We start from the raw sequence: 19156 nt of genomic DNA, 5'->3' as shown, positions 1-19156 counted from the left end.
GAAAGAAAACCTGCTTGTGATCCAAAGATGCCTAAATTCATTGTTAACACAAATATAAGCAAGGATAAGATTCCAGAATCTTTTACAGAGGAGCTCACGCAACAGTTGTCAAAAGCATTGGACAAACCAGCACAGGTAAGTCCAGATGCTCGAATGTTTTCCTTCTTTGGCCAGTTGTGCCTATGCAATGAGCCATTTCTCAGTGACTGCCTTGATAAACTAATACACCTAATGACTCACCAGTATTTGCAGTCCTCTCTCTGTGAAAATATCAAATACTTGTTTGCTGTAACTTGAGGTCTCAAATCACTGAAGTATCTAAACACACCTTGTGTGGGATGATATTTCATATAGGTCTCTGTGCAGGTGAAGCCACAGGATGTGTGTGGGTGTGTGTGCACAGGTATCTCTGTGAATACCTCTCAAGAATCTGGCTGATTGAAAGTGAAAGTCACCCTCAACTTTCTCACTGAGACCTGCTGAATACGTGCTTATTGTCTGCCACCAACTTGCCTGTAGCCTAGTGGTTACAGCTGAATTAAAACATCAGTCATTCGGCTTGCTTGGACATCTAGCAAAAAAACTAGTATTCTTACGTAAAACTGATGTGTTCTACCCATCTTTAAAAAAGCCAAGGTTTTTTATCAGTCTAGCAAACAAGCATTAGCTGATGGGGGTGTGTCAGCTGGTGCTCCTTGCATAACAGCTCCTGAATATAAAGCTAGAGGCCAGGGCTGGGATGCAGCTGGAACAGGTTTGTGCAGCTGTGTGGAAGGGATATGTAATGGGACTTAGAAATATAGAGGGAATAACAAAGAGATTTTTCTGAAGAGAACATACAAGCTTTTCGTGACAAAGGAGGCAATAGAAAAGGGAGAGTCTCTTAGTTATAACACAGAAAGAAGGAAAGGATTAGGCTGGGCTGGAATGCAGAGCTTTCCTCTCACAGGAAACTGTAACTGATTTTTAATCAAATAGGGTTTTTTCCTACTGGATGAACTGTCTCAAATATTTCAAACTGCTCCAAGAAGAAAATAATGCCAATTAATGTTTTACTTTGATTTATTTTTTTTCTAAATAATAATAACCTGCTTCCAGGGTAGATGTTGAAGACCTACATGTACCTACATTTGGCATAAAGTTGAGACCGCACAGTGTCCAGCCAGGGCAGAACAGGGCCAAGCAAGTGGTACCTCAGCATGATCTCCTTGGCTTATCCTGTACTGCTGTGGTCTGCTGCACCTTGCACCCAAACAAGCTGTAAATCATGGCCAAGACTAATTACCCAGACAACTCCTGGTACTCAGGCTGGCTTGTTTTACCAAGAGGGTTAATTGCTGCTGAGTTCCAACGATGCGCTGCTAATAAACGTGGGTAAGAACAGAACAGAAGCTAGATGGATGCCAAAGGAACTGATCCCCAGATTCCCCAGTGTGTGGATCTGACACTGTGTATTAGCAGCAGGGAAAATCGCAGGCTGGTCATTAATATTAACATAGATACTTTCTTCTATTTTTCCTGATATCAAGAACAAAAGTAGGATTAGGCTGTATTTTGTTTAATGAGGGGGATGTTGATTTAGACCTCTGCTGTGTCAGTTCACATTTACCTCAGCAGGGAAGACTGCAGCAGGAGGCAGTGAGGTGCAAAATCTCTCAGGAACGCAGTGCGGCAGCAATGCAATTGCACCCCCCCCCCCGAATCTCTGACCTTCCCACACGGGTAGGGAGGGCCCAGTGGCTCAGAAGAGGTTCTGGAGATACTGCAGGTCACTGAGCTCCTGGAACACCTGGACTAGGAACCAAAACTCCCAAGCCCAGATAATATGCTGTCTTTGTACCAGCCCTTGACACAGTAGTGACTGTCTTGGCGTAGAATGTAAATCTAGACAGTAAGATGTCAACACATCAAAAGCATGCACCTATTTTCACTGCAGTTCAGGTACATAAATACCTTCCTGGATTTTCAAAAATTTTCTTATTATGGCAAAGGAAAATAATATTCCTTTTCTTCTTCCAACAGTATCTAGCAATACAGATCGCTCCCGATCAGTCGATGTCCTTCGGTGGCTCCACAGACCCTTGTGCTATGTGCTTTCTCTACAGTGTTGGCAAGGTAGGGGAGCAGGAGAACAAGGGCTACTCCAAATTGCTTTGTGATCTGCTGAACAAAGAGCTGAAAATACCATCTGACAGGTGAGCCCACACAGCAACTCCTCTGACATGACTTTCCCCAGATTGTTAAAACTATTCATCCCAAACTTTTCTTCTGGTGTTCTTTGTTAATGTGCTATTTGAAGAGGCTAAATGCCAAGTCAATTGGAACGACTCTCCAACTAAAAAGAAGAAAGGAGCAATTCCACGAGCCGCAATGTTGATGTCCAGAAAATGTAAAATTTCTTAGTTAAAATTATGTGTGTTCAGGCACTGCGTGTACCCACAGATCTCATGTGCAAAAGCCCAGGTACACACACAATAACTTTGTTATTATAATGATAACTTGAGGGACATGTACCAACACTTCCCTGCTGCCTTTGGGGTACATGTGGAGGTCAACTGCAAGAGCTTCCACTTGTATAAAAGCCTTTCTAGTGCTTTTCCTCAAGGTATGCTCCAGAAATGACTGTGAATAAAACACAGTATCCTGAGAGCTCCTTAAAACAAGAAGTAGAAAACCACTAAGAACTCCAGAATGCACAGAAAGCATTAAAAGGGAGGGAGGGAGTGCAAGGCCTGAGAAGTGTAAAGCCCTGTGGGACAGTCTGCAGCATGGCTGTGTGTCCTGTTGCAGCACTCTGCTCTCAGCAGCTAATGGTATTTGTCTTCCCTTTCAGAATCTATGTCAGCTTCTTCAACATCAGTGCTGGTAACGTGGGCTGGAACAACACCACCTTTGCTTGAGGTGCCCTTGAGCGGTAAAAGTTTATTCCTGACCTCTTACCCTGGTTTAAGTACTGCAGTGCATCATGTTACCGCTACCTGACAAATGCAAAAGGCAATGGTACCATAGTTGCTGCTACCCACTGCTGTTTAACATCTTGTCTGCCACTTAAATAAAAGTAAAAATCCAGCAGAAACCTTATGACTGAGACCATCTTGTTACTCTGGAAAGACCTGTGATTGAGACGGAAGGTGCCTTCTCAAAATACTACTAACAGAAGCTTTTCTTTTAAAAGCAGTTTGGTCATGGATGATGATGAACACTCCATTTGGATACCTCTTTGCTCTGTTCATGCTCATAAGCCTGGCCAAATTTAAATCTTGATCTGATTTCAAGACACATTTAAGTCAATAGGTGTGGCTATAAATGTGGCATATGGACCTTCCTTCCAAAGGAGGAAAGAAATTATTGCCTCTTACTTAAAAGGGATGGATTGCAGTCTGGGTCCTCCATCTAACACTACATGGACATCTAGCTGATTAGCAGAAAAACTTGTGCTGTGAGTCTCCCAGGGCTCAGCATAGGCAGTAGGAGTGAGTGGAAAAAACCACTGTTCGCTGTTCTGCCCTCCCCTTTTCATCCACTGAACAATCTGTAGTGACAGCAAAGATTAGAGCATGGCTCAGAATGAGGCAGAGGCACAGCAAGCCATTCCCAGTGGCTGAAGTGGTGAATTAATTATGAAAGGAAGATTTGCATATAAATATTTATTATTCAAGCCCTTGGTCAGATAAGATCATTTGCTTCCAAAGTAAAATAAAAGACTGAGTAGAGATAAATTTCCTGAAAATCTGCAGTTAGGTGTATTGTGACTTTTTTCTGGAAGAGCAAGCTCTATCACACCCCTGTTCTGAGCTCTATTGTGAACACCCCATTTTGTCCCTATCACAGCTTTGCTTTGCAGACACAGGCTTTAAATACAAGCCTGCATCTCAACCTGCAAAAATGCTTTGTTGGGATAACAAATGAAAGCTGCTTTGGTGAATCAAAGCAGCACAGCCAGTAAAACAATGTGCTACTTGGCATCTAAATACAGTGTATCTTTTTAAATACTGTTCATGCCACTTTAAGCCATATGGAGCTGCCTGTTGAGGAAAGAAGACATGACATGAGGTATGTATTCTTTGGGCAGAATGGCCCCTAAACACGGCAGGACCTTCCACAGGGAGGCAGTTTCCTTCTCCAGAAATCAATCTGCCTTCTTCATAGAGCCACTCGCTCAAAGAATGCTGCCTCTGCTGCTGTTGGAGCCAAGGCACCAGCATTCTCTGAGGTTCTCCTGGCTCCTCCTCCCTGGTCCGGTTGCCCTGTGCTCAGGTTTTGGCTGTGGTGCAGTTGGGTGTGTACAACTGCAACCCGTGGATGCCCCCGCAGTCAGTCTCCAGGAGAGGCTTCAGCCTGCCCCACATATCTCCTGAGGCCTTTCTGTGGTGGATGCTTTCAGAGTTATACTCAGAGCATCCAGACCCTGGAATGTGTGTTCCTAAGGCACTTCATGGCACAAGTACAAATGAGACCACCTTTGCTTGCTAACAGTCCTTATACTCTCCAATAGGGAATGTAGAAGCCGCCTTTGCCTCTGTCTCTGGCACATCATCAGAATGCTCTGGCGTATTTCTATATAACATTTTATCTTTCAATTTGTTGCTCTTAGACACATTTCTTTGCTGTTCTTATTTTAATCATGGGCAATTGTTTTTAAAAACGAGTGCTGGGCATCCAGAAATTGCATTATGAAGGTAGGAATGCCAAGCAATCACTTGAGGGACCAGTACACTGGCATTTGGTAAACTGCTAACAATGCATCTCTAGAAGCTATGCAAATGTATGCACTGCTTCTTCCTTGGTCAGGGAGGCAAAGGAGAACAACATTGCAGATGTCTCTCCATTATGTGGCAGCATGGCCAGGGTTGCCACTCAGCCTGGCAGGCCACAGAGCAAGCACATCATATGGTGACGTTGCTCTCAAGTTTTTCTCCCTGCACGGATGGAATTCCCACCCCACCTCCATGCAACAAATCTGGGAGGCAGGAGGATGGGAGGAATAAGTGTGCAGTGGCAGGGAGCTGAGGTGAGGATATCCAAGGAAGAAAACTTAGTTCTTAATCGCTGTTTTTAATCACTGTTAATCGCTACAAAAAGAAGTGCTCCGGTTCTCAACATTACAGTCTGTGTCACTCCTAAGTATTCCTATGAACATCATCCCTTATTCCTCATTCAGGGCTATGTGTGCTCACGGGTTGACATGTACATATGGTCAAGCTCTGTAGCAGCAGCAGTGGCTGGGACTTTGTTAAAACAATCAGCACGTGCTTGATCCCTGTGTGCAAAATGTCTGGGTGGAGAGGCCCTGGGCCTGATCCTCTTTAGCCTTCCTGTGAGTCATTTGGCCCAGCAGAGCAGCGCTGCCGCCGTCGGGGCAGGGAAGAGGCAGCGCGGGGAGCTGTGCCCTGGCAGCCTACGTGCACCGCATCACACAGCCCAGCATACGGCTCGGCTCTGCTGCCCCTCACCTCCGAACAGACACGCACCGCTTCATTCCTAAGCAAACGAAAAAATCACCCCTGCCTTTTTCCAGAAGAAAAAAGTACGTGAAAAGGAGGGTGCTGAGGAGTAATAGATAACTTTTGACTGAAAAACGTTATAGAGAAAAATTAATATCCCAGCAAGGCAAACGTTTCTGCTTACATCGAGTTAAAGCTATGCACACATTTAAAGCAAAAATTGTACAAATGTGCCTTTACTTTGAAAAAATAAAGATACCTTCCGAAGGAAGGACTAATATCCCTTTTTTTTGCAACTGCCAGGCTAGGGCCTACATCCCTCGTCGGCCCTAATCCTGCAGAAGGCAGTGGGCGTACTACAGCGGTGGTACCACATGTGTGCTGATACCAGGTTATGTATGAGCTGCCCAGCGCGCCTGGACTCCGTTCCAGGAAGGAGCCTGCGACAAACCTTCCAATAATATCCAGTGCTAGCAACAAATCAAACGAATAACTGCGGAGCGGGGGGAGAGCTGTAGCGGGGAGGCTGCCGCGGGATGGCTCGGCACGTCGCACTCCGCAGCGAGTGCGGCCGGGCGGGGAGGCGGGATGTGTGCGTGCCCCCCCGCGCCCCGCTCCCTCCCTCCCTTCCCCTCCCCTCCCCGCCCCGCCGGGCGGGGCTGCTCTTCCTCCGGCGCGGCCCCGCGCACTAAAAGCAGCGCCGCGACCGCCTCCTCGCTCCAGTGCGCTGCTCCCGCCGCTCCGCTCTCGCCGTCGGCCCCGTCGCCCCCGCTGCCGCCACCATGCCCATGTTCGCTATCTACACCAATGTCTGCAAGGACGCCGTGCCCGACAGCCTGTTGGGCGACCTCACCCAGCAGCTGGCCAAGGCCACCGGCAAGCCCGCGCAGGTGAGGGCGGGCGGCGGGGCCGCCCAGGCCGGGAGCGGGGCGAGCACGTGCGCGCCGGGGGGGCGGCGGGCCCGGCGTGGGGATGCGCCGGCGGGGCGGCCGCGGGGCAGCGCCCGCTCTCTGGGCCCCCGGGGCGGGAGGGCCGCGGCTGCCGCCCCGCTGCTGCGGGGGAAGGGGCTTGTGCCCGTGCCCTCCCCCTTCCTCGCTGCTCCGTGGAAGGGGCTTGTGCCCGCTCCATCCCGCCGTGCCGGGCCTCCCGCAGCCCGGCCCCTGCCCGTGCGGAGGCCGCCAGCCCGGGGCGGCAGCGCGGCCTGCAGGAGCTCGGCGCTCACGTAGCCGGGGATGTGCTGCGCCTGTGCCGGCCGTCGGGATTTGAGCGGTGGAGCTGCGCGGCGGCACGGAGCCGCCCGGGCAGGGGCTCATACAGATACCGAGCGCTCCTGCGGGCTGTGCCTCCCTCCGGGCAGCTCCCGGCGGCCCCGCCATCCGACACGGCCCCCTGGGGCCGGGCCGGCGGAGCCCGATAAGGCCGATTCGCTGCCAGGCTCTGGGGCAGGCCCGGTGGCTCAGACCGTGATTTGGGGATGTGAGCTCTGGCACGCACAGGTTTGGGGCCTTTATCTCCCCGTGCCGCGATGCTGTGGCGGGCAGGAGTGCCCATGATGCCGGCGGCTTTTCTCACACAGCCTCGTGCCTAAAGCTGCGAGCCGGGCTGAGGGTTCCCGCAGCCCCCACGGCCGTACCCCCCTGAGCTGCTGATGCCTCCCCTGGGTCTGGGAAGGGCGCAGAGGGCAGCGCTGATGAGCAGCCTGACACCAATACAACTGCACTGTTTAAAGTTGGTCCCTAAAGCAAGTTTGTGTCAGGGGAGGGCGGGTCAGACGGGCTGTAACTGTGTTTTCCTCCCGCAGTACATAGCTGTGCACATCATACCTGATCAGATGATGTCCTTCGGGGGCTCCACCGATCCTTGCGCGCTCTGCAGCCTCTACAGCATCGGCAAAATAGGAGGGCAGCAGAACAAGACTTACACCAAGATGCTGTGTGATCTCATCTCAAAGCACTTGCATGTATCTGCAGACAGGTAAGGCTGGGACGTGGGTTAACCTTATATATCTGGCTTCCTGAAACTGATTTCAAAAGTTGGTTTAAAAATACAAAAAGCCAGAAATAAGTCCATGTGCTTGGGAAAACATGAAGTGATCGCTTGCATCATTTTCTTGTCCAATTAAGGGTTTGATGCTTCCGTCTTTCCCAGGAGAGTTCTCTGTTCAATGGCTTCCTCCTCTCAGGGCAGGGAAAAACACCACAGCACTGACAAGTTGCACAGTGTCTTTTGCCTCTGAGGTGTGATGCCTTGTCCTCTGTGAAGGGAGGCTGAAAGCACATGGGAGGAGCAGTAACAGGCTGGAGCTGAAAGACAAAGTAGAGGCCAGCAGGCTGTGAGCAGCTCCTTCACAGGCTGGGGAGCCTTAGGAAAGTGTCTGTGAAGGATGGGGAGAACCTGCTGCTGTGGGAGCTGAAAGGGAGACATGCAAAGCCAGCCCTGAGGGCCTGCCTGGCTCTCCTGGGCTGCCTGTCTGTCTGACACATGTGAGGAACTGCAGTGCTTGGAAACAAAAGGGTTTGATCTCTGGAAGTTCTTGACAGGTTGCTAACCAAGAGCTGTCTGGTGTCTGGGCAGCCCCTGACTGCAAGAAGAGTTTGCATTTTAGAAAAGGAAAAAAAGTACAATTCCAGGGGCTCTGAGAAATATTGACTGTTTGGAGGTTCCACCAGACAAGTTTGATAGATTTGAGTAAAAAAATGAGTTAATAAGATCATTGTTGTGTCCTCTCGTGCCTCTTCTGCAGGGTCTACATCAACTACTTCGACATGAATGCTGCCAACGTGGGCTGGAACGGCTCCACCTTTGCGTAGAGCTCTCCTGTCTGCCTGAAGAGGCTGGACCTCCCCTCACCCTGCCCCGTAGCAGAGACCACGGCACAAATGGCCCCGTGTTGCATTTTGTGCACTCTCACAGATTGATGGCTCCCTTCTAGTGTGTTTAAATATTGCTGCTTCAACATTCCTCTGTTTTCTCTGTGTAGAAAACAAATAAAGATTTAGAAGTAAGCCATGTGCGGTGTAGGCTTTGGCAAGTTGGGGATGGAGTTGGGCAATTGCTAACATGTCTGTGCCACTGATCCTAAAGCAAACAAGAGGAATGCTTTGGCTTTGCCTGTTTTTCTCAGGCACAGTATTTCACAGTACAGTGGTGGTGCCTGTGGCTGTTTCCTGACAGCACTCCAGGGTGATTTTTGCCTTGCCTTGTCCCAGCAGCTATAGGTGCCTTTGGGGCTCCTTGTCACTCTGAGGTTTGGTTTTGGCCTGTGTCTGCCATTGCCACAGTGGAAGCAGTCCTTGGGCCAGCCCTGTGCCTGCTCCTTCAGGGCAGCTTTCTTCTGGGAACATGCCAGCTCCGTGGGGCCGAACAAGCAAGGAGGGAGTGCATTTGCTCACTGAGGTGGAATGGTGTCATCCACATTGCTTACACTGCCTGCTGCAGGCAGTGGGAGAGGTCCTTGGTGCTGTGGGATTTGTGCTGGAGCCTGCAGTGCTGTGGGAAGCTTTGGTGTTCTGTGCCAGTGTGTCCTGCACTGATGCTGTGCCAGCCTGTCCCACACGGGTTTTGTGCTCCCTCCTACCCTGTCCCACACGGATTTTGTGCACCCTCCTACTCTGTCCCACACAGATTTTGTGCTCCCTCCTACCCTGTCCCACACAGCTCTCTGAGCATCCCACACGGATGCTGAGCTCTTCCAGCCTGTCCCACAGGGTTGTTCTGCTCTCTCCCGACATGTCCCACACGGATGCTGTGCTGAGTGTCCCGCAGGGATGCCGTGCTCTCTGAGTGTCCCACACGGATGCTGTGCTCTCTGAGTGTCCCACACGGATGCTGTGCTCTCCCGGCCCGTCCCACAGGGATGCTGTGCTCTCCCAGCCCGTCCCACAGGGATGCTGTGCTCTCCCAGCCTGTCCCGCACGAATGCTCTGCTCTCCCGGCCTGTCCCGCACGAATGCTGTGCTCTCTGAGTGTCCCACACGGATGCTGTGCTCTCCCGGCCTGTCCCACACGGATGCTGTGCTCTCCCAGCCCGTCCCACAGGGATGCTGTGCTCTCCCAGCCTGTCCCGCACGAATGCTGTGCTCTCTGAGTGTCCCACACGGATGCCGTGCTGTCTCCCAGCCCGTCCCGCCCCGACGCTCCCTGTGAGGGCGTTCCCTCCCCTCAGGGTCACCTCAGGGCACCGCCCCCTCCCCAGCAGGGGGCGCCTCCCCTCGCCTTCTGGAGCCTTCCGCCGGGGCCTCGTTGTGGTGACGTCATCTCAGTGCGCGGGGGCGGCGTGGCGCGGTCATGGCGCTGTTCTGCATCAACAGGTATGGCCGGCCCAGCCCCTGTCCCGATCCCTGTCCCTGTCCCCATCCCTATCCCGGCCCCTGTCCCGATCCCTGTCCCTGTCTCGCCTCCTTCCCCTGCCCCAGGCGCTGCCTCGACCCCGGCTGCGGGCGGCTGTGCCTGAGGGGGCTGTGTCTGTGCCGTTTCAGGTACGGCGGGGAGGAGGAGGAGGAGCAGCAGGAGGAGGGCGCTGAGGCGGAGGAGCGGGCGCGGGTCCTGCTGGAGCGGCTGCGGCAGCAAGCGAGGGCCCGGCAGCTGAAGAAGCAGCGGGAGGCGCAGCCCCAGGGAGGGGAGGAAGGCCCGGGGGGTGCAGGGCAGAGCCCCGGCGGTGAGCCCGGGGAAGGAAAAGGGAAGAGGAAGAGGGAGGGTGAAGAGCAGCCCGGTGCGCAAGGGCAGAAGAAGCTAAAGGCAAAGCAGCCCCGCAGCCCTGCTGAAGGAAGAGCGGGTACTGAGCAGGCAGCAGATGGCAGTAGCCCCGCGAAGAAGAAAGAAAAAAGAAGAAAGTCGAAAGTGCAGCGGGAGAGGACTGAAGCAGGTAACAGGCAGTAGGATTTCAGTTCATTGTGGTCGACAGTTCTCCACAGAAAAGTGGACACAAGTTGCTCTTGAGTACCTTGCCCAGTTTACCTGATTTTGTTTTCCTTTACTTAACAAAGTAGTTTTTTTTTTTTTTAGTGGAAAGCCCCATATTGCAGACTTTAAACATTAATTTAGCATAAGGAGAAGAGGGAAGTATGTCACCTCAGTCTTGTTGCCTCCATACCAACAAGGAAATGTTTGACTTTTGCACTTGGATTTAGGAAAATAGAGGAGCTTGCAAGTTGTTGCTGATTGTAAAATGTTGCCTCCATGCTTTTTTGTAACACATTCTGAACTGTGGCTTTGCATTCCTGGTATCCACATTCCAGATTCTGAAGAAGACATTGAACAACAGGAAAATAGGAGCAGTGTCAAAAGTAAGCCTTCTAAAAGGAAGAAGACGGATGAGGAAACAGAAGGAGATGAAACAGAGAAGAAAGAGAAGAGTGAAAGAACTAAAGAAAATCAAAGCACAAAGGAGGAACTGCCCTTAGCAGCCTCTGGGGAAGAGGCAAATTATCCACCCTCCAGTTTGACAATTCTCGGAGACTACGACAGAAGGCCGGTGCAGAAGGTACATTGAGCTTGACTGGACTGTGGTGATGGTCAGGAGGGAACATGCATTTTACAGGTTTGTTTTATGTATGGCATTGCCATATTCTCCTTTCTGTCACCTCAGGTTCAGCCTTTCTTGCCACAGTGGCTTGCTCAACCCAAACGAGTGCAGAAACGTATCAAAGACAATCTGTGTCCAATCGGAGATGTCCCAGGAATCCATCCCCGCCTGCTGAAAAAGCTGCAAATGAATGGGATAGAGTCCTTTTTCCCAGGTACCTTGACAGTGCTTATGTTTGTTTCTGAACTGATTTGCAGAATTCCTGGACTCTGGTGCTGAGTATTTTGTGTCGTCAGTGATGTAAAACATAGGACAGAGCCAAGTTTGATGCATGCAAGAGATTGCATCTGCTTTAACCCTTCATTTTCATTTACTAGGCTGAGTAAAAGTCTGTCATCTACTCATAAACACAGCTTAAAGTAATGGCTCACAGCTGCCCACAGAGGGAAGTCTTACTTGTGTCCTCACATTTTCCCTCCTTATGCCAAGCATTTTCTGTTATTTTACTGGTTTTGCAAACAAGTACAATAACTGCCAACTCTTAAATAAGTAGAAAGCACAGCTGGAAACGAGGATAAGGGTAGGAGGGTGACTTTCAGTCAACTGCTTGGTCCAGCTGAGCCTGGAGGCTTAGGCTGTGTCAGAGGCCCATAATGGTTTTGTTGGGAAGCCAGCATGTGTTTCCTCACTTAAAGAATGCTTTCCTGTAACATTTTAAGGGTATAAGTGAGTTCATTAACGGTGTATTTTGTGTTTGTCTCTGGTTTTGCTCAGTTCAAGCAGAGGTGATTCCTGCCATTCTCCAGAGTGCCTCCAATGGGTACCTGGTGGGGCGAGGGGGATACCGCCCCAAGGACATCTGTGTCTCGGCCCCCACGGGCAGCGGGAAAACCCTGGCGTTCGTCATACCCATTGTCCAGGTGAGTTCACCCCAGGGAAGCATCTGCAGGGAAAATGCTGGGCTTGCTTTTGTTCAAGCGAAACTGCAGCTCAGAAGTATGTTAAAAAGCCAAGGAATTTGTGGACATAAGACAGTAGGATTTTTAGCTAAGAGCTGTCCGAGGAAGCCACATGTCAGCATTCCACTCCTTTCCTCAGACAGCAGGTACAGCTTGAGGAGGTGGAGGGAGAAAAAGGGAAACATAGAACTCTGAGGATGTGTCAAGCCCATATTTTCTAACTAGGTTAAGTACAAGAACCCCATTCTCTCCCTGCTGCTTTCAGGCACCCATTTGGCCTTTATTTTGGCAGGTTCTGTTAGATCGAGTGGTTTGCCACGTGCGGGCTCTGGTTGTTCTGCCCACCAAAGAACTGGCACAACAGGTATGTGGCTCTTTACTGTCTCTCTGAGCAGAACTGGGCCGAGGGACAGGCTGATGCAGCCAGTTCTTTGGCTGTTCTTTGAAGCCTGTGGAAGAGCCATCAGTGGGTTGATGTTACTCTAGTGGAAAGTATTGCTGTAAGTGTTTCTGTGGCAGCTGACAAAGCTCATCTCTTTGCAGGTGAGTAAAGTGTTCAACGTTTACACTGATGGGACGGGTCTGAAGGTCGTTTTGATTACTGGCCAGAGATCTTTTGCAAAGGAGCAGGAGATGCTTGTTCAGAAAAAGTAGGTTAAAAGGTATTTGGATAAGGTTTATAGAGACTGTAAACTAATTAATCTCATGGAGCAGGGGTCAAAACACAGGCTGTTGCAGCACACCATCGTGCTGTCGTGGTTTTGGATAGTGGGTTTATATACTGGACACTGGTGGTTCTGTTGTTGTCATAGAGCCTGCTACTACCCCTTTTTTGTGATTGTAATGTTTTACTAGTTTTTTGGGGTTCTTTACCAGCTCAGTAAAATGCAGATGTTTACCTTATGCCCACAGGTACAAGTGACTGTGTGGGATTTTACTGCAATTAAGCTTTTTTAAAGAGCAATGGAAAATGACACTTCCTGTTTAAAATGAGGCAGTATAGTGCAGACTGGGGTCTGGTGTCCAGCACTGCCTCCACGTGCTCTCCAAACTCAAGTGCATATTTGAATGTTATTGTTTATCAGTTATTGTTTATTGAGTGGTAGGAAAACCGTAAGGTCTGCTGATCCAGGATCTCTGCTGCGTGCTTTATGGTGAAGAGAGAGACTTACTCATGGGCTGCTTGTCCTTTCAGAGTGACAGGCTACTGCAGCCTGGCTGACATTGTTGTGGCCACGCCAGGGCGGCTCACAGATCACATCAGGCAGACCCCGGGCTTCAGCCTGACGCAGCTTCGCTTCCTGGTGAGTTGGCTCCACGGGTCTCCCAGTTGAGGGCATTGCCTGTGACAGCTGTAATGCCTGCTTTTTTCTTGCATGGAACATAACTACATCTCTGTTGGAACTGTTGTGTGGGCCTGTCTACGCTCCAGATTCCGAAGGCAGCAGTCACAAGATGAGATGTTTTGTTCCAACTCGTGACACCCAAGCATCCACCCACTTCCCCTTCTCTCTTGGCCTTTTGCAAACTCGGAGTAAGGATGGGCAAAGAAAGCAGTTCTGTTGACTAGAAGCATCCCTTATCTTACATTCTGGCTCACTTGTTACAGATTAAAAAAAAAAAAAGGAAAATAAAAAGCTGCCAGTATTTAAGAAGGGGTGTTTTTCATCCCTGTGAATTCAGATCATAGATGAAGCGGATCGTATGATTGATGACATGCACCAGGACTGTCTGAACCAAATTGTGAAAGCTGCATTCCAAGTAGAAGATGACTCTGGCTCCAACATGCTTTTTCAGAGGACTAAACCAGGGCCTATAACAGCAGCCAGGTGAGTTGCAGAATGCATTTCTTTGAGCTGATAGCATGGACACCGGCACTGGGTGTCACTGTCCTGCTCCACAGTACCTCCCACAGGGACTCTCAAAGAGAAATGTCTACCAAAGTAAGTCAGTGAACAGCTGATGCTAGAGAATGCCCTTTAGACTAAGTATTGTATTCTCCAAGCTTTCCTTATTTAGACTAAAGGAGCATCAAAAGGATGCACAAATATTGCAAATCTGTGATTCATTTGTACAGTAACTGTAGTAATGCCCTCCACCAGAGCTGAGTAATGGATTTGAAGGAAAACTCTTGCAATCAACTATCTGCAGCTGCTGTTTTACTACAGCAGTGGTAGAGATGTGTCAGAAACTGAGATCAGTGGCCAAGGAAGGACATGACTAGAATGAGCACACGGGTAACCAGGGTGCAGGGATGTGTGCAGGAGTAACAGATTCCTGCAGATTGAGGGCACTGATCAGTTCTGTCTGTGAACTCCACCATAAAACAAGGGTGGAAAAGAGCCTATAGGAAAGGCCCAGGGCAAGAAAAGATCAGCAGAGTTAATTGCTTCCCTTTATATCATCATCTGAAGGCACTTGTGGTGGAGCTCCTTTGCTCCATCCTCAAAGCCCGGTTTTCATGTGCTGTTTCTTTCAGCTCCTGCTCTCCTCAGATACCCTTACAGAAACTGCTGTTTTCAGCCACGCTGACCCAGGACCCAGAGAAACTGCAGCAGCTGGACTTATTCCAGCCTCGACTCTTCACATCTGTCTATTCCGAGAAAAAAACACTGGAAGATGGAACAGAAACTGAACAAGATGCTCATAATAAATACACACTCCCTGAAGGGCTGTCGGTAGGGTGTTCATTCTCTTGAATAAGTTACTCTTGAAGATTTATTTAGTTCTGGAGTATCTGGTTATGGTTTTAATGTAAAATGTCTGTGTTTCCTTGCATTACAGAGGTGCTGGGCAAAAGTGGCTTTGGGAGTATTTACAACCCAGAGAGCTCTATCTTTGTTTGTTTTCTCATTACTTAATGTTCATTTGTTTAAGACTGGATTTTTTTTTTTTAATTAATCTCTCTTCATGTGGAATTAAATTTTACCAGCGACAAGGAGTTGAAATGTGAAATAATAATAACATAGTAGCACTTATCAATTGTCCATATTTATAATGTGCATTTCAAGGCATGCAGATACAGTCAACCTGTAGACAGGAAGGCAGTGCATGTTGTTACTTGCTGTGGAGAAGTAAGAACAACTCAGGTCTCCTGTCTGCACTTGTTTTGTATCCGGCCAGCCTGTAACTGTGACTTTTTCTAAAGGGGGGTGGCACTGTGGGGTCTGTTTTTGCTGCTGTTAGTCAGTTTTAAAACATCCTAGCCTGTGTAAGTCATGGACAGGTAGTGGGTTTCAAGGAAAATAGTCTTGGCAAGAAGTAATTTTTCTCTCTGAACTTCTTCCCTGTGGGCTGCAGCAATGTTACGTGCCTTGTGATCTGAATTCCAAGCCTTTGCTCCTCTTGTATTTCATGCTGACAATGAAATTCACCCGCGTGTTGTGCTTCACCAACTCCAGGGAAGCTTCTCACAGGTGAGCAGATAATGAGATCACTAACGTAGGTATCTATCAAGTGTTGTTACAGAGGGAAGTGACTGTTTCTATCCCCTTTCCCTGCAGGTTGTTCCTGCTGGTTCAAGCCTTTGGTGGAGTCACAGTGGCTGAGTTTTCTTCTCGGTTGCCTCCAAGTGAGAGACAGAGAACCATAAAGGAGTTTGAACAAGGAAAAATACAACTGTGAGCATCTTAAATGACTTTTCTGCATGTCTTCCAACATAAGCTGTTTCCAGTGAGAAAAACTAGGCAGAACCAAGCACACAGCTACACAGGGTCCTCTAAAAGAGTGTGCAGGAGTCTGTGGCAGAATGGGTGTGAGACTTGGACTTGTGACTTTGAATTGTTTATCCTGCATGTAATGTGGCCTGTTCTAATCTAACTGCAATCTGAATGTCTGTGTGTTATTTCATGGCAAGCAGTAAATGCAGCTGTGTGTTCAGAGTTGCCCAAAACACACAGGTTTGCAAATCTGATGTTTAATGTGTGTGCTGGGCATCTGGTCTTGTAGGAAGGAGATGGATGTTGGTGCTTGAACTATGCACGGTGTTAGTGCTTCCTACCGAAACAATCCCTGCTCAGACAGGCATGCAGCTTTACTTCCATCCGTGTGTTTGATTTACATTGTGGTTTTGGTAGCTGTATGAGATTGTATCTGTGGAATGTCTCTGAGAAGAAGGTAAATACTGATTTTTCTGGATTTCCTTTTTATCCAAATCTCGACTGCTGAAATTTCTCACCTTGCTCTCTGCACTCAGTACCTTTATGGAATGTTCAGATACCTGAGAGGTTTGTGCTGGGAGCTGTCTGGCTTAGTGTTCCATGCTTGGAGAACCTGGAAACAGAGACAGAGGCTGGCTGTCCAGTTTGAACAGAGATCAGCAAGAATTGTGCTGTGTTTCACTTGTGTGTGTGGTGCCAGAGATGTTGCCTGAAAATAACTGTACATACATTTACAACCAGGTTGATCAGCACAGATGCCACTGCACGAGGGATTGACGTTAAAGGAGTGAATTATGTAATAAACTACGATGCGCCACAGTTCATCAGGACGTACATTCACCGGTAAGGCAGCCAGGCACAACAAGGACATGTCCTGAGCTTGGTTTGCTTTGAAATGTTTAGCAAAGGTGACATGCATTTTAAAGGACTTTTAGTTTTTTCTTTTTACTTTAATATGCAAATAACTTTTGAATAAAAAATAAACCCATAGCATTACTTGGAATCAGACTTGCTTAAATGTGAAGAGTTTCAGAATCGGACTCTTGGAGCTGATAATGGCAGTGACCATGGGGCTCAAACTGACTTGAAGCTACTTTTTCTGTTTCCAGGGTTGGAAGAACAGCTCGTGCAGGAAAAGCAGGTGTTGCCTTCAGCTTGGTCCTTAGAATTCAGGTATGTTTTTGGTGTGGGGTTCTTTTGATAAGGATGCATGCAGGGGCAAAAAGAAGATAAAGTTCATACTATTTCCCACCTTTTCCAGTCAGCTGAGCTTTGTGCACAGAAACTTCAAGTATTTCCTGACTAGGCAACACATTCCAAAATGTGCTCGTTTTCTAGCTGATAGGCAGTGGGGTGTCTCATCTCCCGTGTCTGTGTTGTGATGCAGGAACGCCGGTTTCTGCGGATGCTGAGGGATGCCGGCATCCGAGACATAACGAAACACCCCGTGAAGGGCAGATCGTTAAAGCCTTTGGTGCAGCAATATGAGGGAGCTCTGTGTAAACTTGAGAAGACAGTCAAGGTAATTGAGGCGGGCAATAAAATAAACCAAACTACAACTTGTGCAGTTTACTGCAATTCATGTTTAGCATAAGTATTAGTGTCTAGGATCCTTTCCTTTAACTAAAAGAATTCCATCTCAGTGTGAAGGCAGCATTTGTGCGTGCATCATTATGGAATGCTCAGAAAGGGTGGGGAGGGGAGGAAGAAGTTTTCTGTTAAAGGTGGGCAGCATCCCTGGAGGGATTAAAAAGACATGGAGTCTTAGGGACGTGGTTTAGTGGTGGGTTTGGCAGTGCTGGGTTAATGGTTGGACTCAATTGTCTTTAGGGTCTTTTCCAACCAAAACAATTCTATGATTTGTGGTGGGTTTTTTTCTACTCTGCCTTTCTCTTTACCTCTGGAGCTGGGATTTTGGTAGCTACCCAGTGTACTCTAAATAAAAAGCAGAGATTCTACCTTTTGTCATTACAGAGTTTAGGACTGTAATGTACAGCTGTGCTTACTAGAGTTGGGTATCCCAAACCAGGAAAGCGTTATCTGCAGGCTCTTCTTTATACACCGGTGGAAAGGTTGAGATTTAGAGTTCTAGACTAGGAATGTGTGAGAGCTGGGGCAGAATAGATTATTAAATTGTCCTGTTGCTCCCTGAAGTCCCTTCTGTGTGACCCTGAGCCAGGGACATCTTCAGTCACCTTCCCAACTTTAATTTTGAACAGAACGAGCGAGCACAGAAACGAGCCTGAACGGATGGAAGCTGAGCTGGTCGTGTTTCATGGAACTGAAGCCCCTGCGTGGGACAGGACATGGACTGGTCCCCAGCACAGCAACGCGGAGTCGTGGTCCCTGAATGGGCCTCAGTGGTTGGCTCCTCAACCTTATCAGAGCTGAAGCTGTTACAGGCCATGTTACTCTTTCAAGGACACTGCAAGCAGAGTTCAGTTACTGGTTGAAAAAAAAAAAAGATAAATTTTGAGATACAGGTGTCTGGAAGAGGACTTTGCATCATATCCTGCTGGCATATGTAGAACTACCACCAGCTGTTGAGCATGGGCCTGATGGAACTGCTGTCCTCCAACCATGAGGGCTGGGCCATTCTGCATTGGAACAACTAATGGGTCTGTCTTATTGCACAAGCAGCTGTGTCTGCAAATGCATAAACACCTGTACAATGCCTGTAGCAGAAGTGTGTTTCAAGAGCTGCTCTAGGCTGAGGTGACCGTAACTTTTAAATAAATACTATATATTTTTTTCAAACAGTGTCTAATAAAAAATTCCAGGGCTCAGGAGTTGGACTTGATGATCCCTGTGGGTCCCTTCCAACCCGGGATATTTTATGATTAGGGATGAAGATATTTTTGAAGCGATTTTTCACTGTTACAGTCTTGTGCCTTATCCTTTTCTTGCCTGTGTTGTTTTATTCCAATGTTCTGTACCAGTGGTAACAGCAGGTATTATTAAGTGTTAGGCTGATGTTAATGCAGACTGAAATGTCTGATGTCTAACATTAATGTCCTGGAGCCAGCTAGTGTCACTGCAAGCCATAAGTCTGTAATTTGACACATGCCACTGATATTTTTAGCTGTCCCGGCAGAGGGCTTAGAGCTGCCACATAGCTGCCACCTGCAACTACCCTCCGTGGGTTGCTCTTCCTTCAGGAGGAAAGGCTCCAGCTTATTGTTTTGTAAGGCAAAATGTATGTACACCAGCATTACCAATACATTCTTGAAGCAAAATGAAGGGCTGGGAATCTTGAAGGGATGGGTGTTGGGAAGAGTGGTCGAATCTTGTGAAGATAGGACCAACGTGGGGTTGTTTGATAGCAGTGAATCAGTGTATGTTTTCCTGTTGTGTGACTGCTTGCTCTCCAGTTGTTTTTCCATAGCACGAGTGTCTGGGCTGGTGATGGAATGGCAGGAATGGAAAGTCCTCTTGTGCAAGAACTGCAAGAGCCCCTGTGGGGTAAAACCGGGATCTGCGTCTTGAGCACCCACACCCCCTCAGCCTTGCAGTTTCCTTATCATTAAAGGATTAAGGGCAGTTATTAGGACAAGCCAGAGATCAGATGTG

General features: G+C 48.6%; 3 protein-coding genes across 3 annotated transcripts; all 3 read left to right on the top strand.

Annotated features, from left to right (window-relative positions):
* Positions 1 to 27: 27 nt before the first annotated feature.
* LOC114061538 (macrophage migration inhibitory factor-like) lies at positions 28 to 3011 on the top strand. The gene is made up of 3 exons (XM_027892103.1): positions 28 to 135; positions 2023 to 2195; positions 2834 to 3011. The coding sequence occupies exons 1-3, from the start codon at positions 28 to 30 to the stop codon at positions 2898 to 2900; spliced, it is 348 nt and encodes a 115-aa protein (XP_027747904.1). The 3' UTR covers positions 2901 to 3011.
* Positions 3012 to 6115: 3104 nt separating this feature from the next.
* Positions 6116 to 8449, top strand: LOC114061539 (macrophage migration inhibitory factor). Its single transcript, XM_027892104.1, has 3 exons — positions 6116 to 6334; positions 7246 to 7418; positions 8188 to 8449. Exons 1-3 carry the CDS (start codon positions 6227 to 6229, stop codon positions 8252 to 8254), a joined length of 348 nt encoding a protein of 115 aa, XP_027747905.1. The 5' UTR covers positions 6116 to 6226; the 3' UTR covers positions 8255 to 8449.
* Positions 8450 to 9658: 1209 nt separating this feature from the next.
* On the top strand, positions 9659 to 18025 carry DDX51 (DEAD-box helicase 51). Its single transcript, XM_027892099.1, has 16 exons — positions 9659 to 9754; positions 9923 to 10308; positions 10682 to 10926; positions 11032 to 11182; positions 11743 to 11888; positions 12220 to 12291; positions 12471 to 12577; positions 13123 to 13231; positions 13611 to 13756; positions 14407 to 14605; positions 15228 to 15343; positions 15431 to 15547; positions 16328 to 16429; positions 16696 to 16759; positions 16974 to 17108; positions 17806 to 18025. Exons 1-16 carry the CDS (start codon positions 9732 to 9734, stop codon positions 17830 to 17832), a joined length of 2145 nt encoding a protein of 714 aa, XP_027747900.1. The 5' UTR covers positions 9659 to 9731; the 3' UTR covers positions 17833 to 18025.
* The last annotated feature ends 1131 nt before the right edge of the window (positions 18026 to 19156 follow it).

The sequence above is a fragment of the Empidonax traillii genome, unplaced genomic scaffold (genome assembly GCF_003031625.1).
Source record: "Empidonax traillii isolate 1590-97213 ecotype Southwest subspecies unplaced genomic scaffold, ASM303162v1 scaffold338:size1951571, whole genome shotgun sequence".
NCBI classification, from domain to species: Eukaryota; Metazoa; Chordata; class Aves; order Passeriformes; family Tyrannidae; genus Empidonax; species Empidonax traillii.
This window is presented reverse-complemented; position numbering and strand designations above follow the sequence as displayed.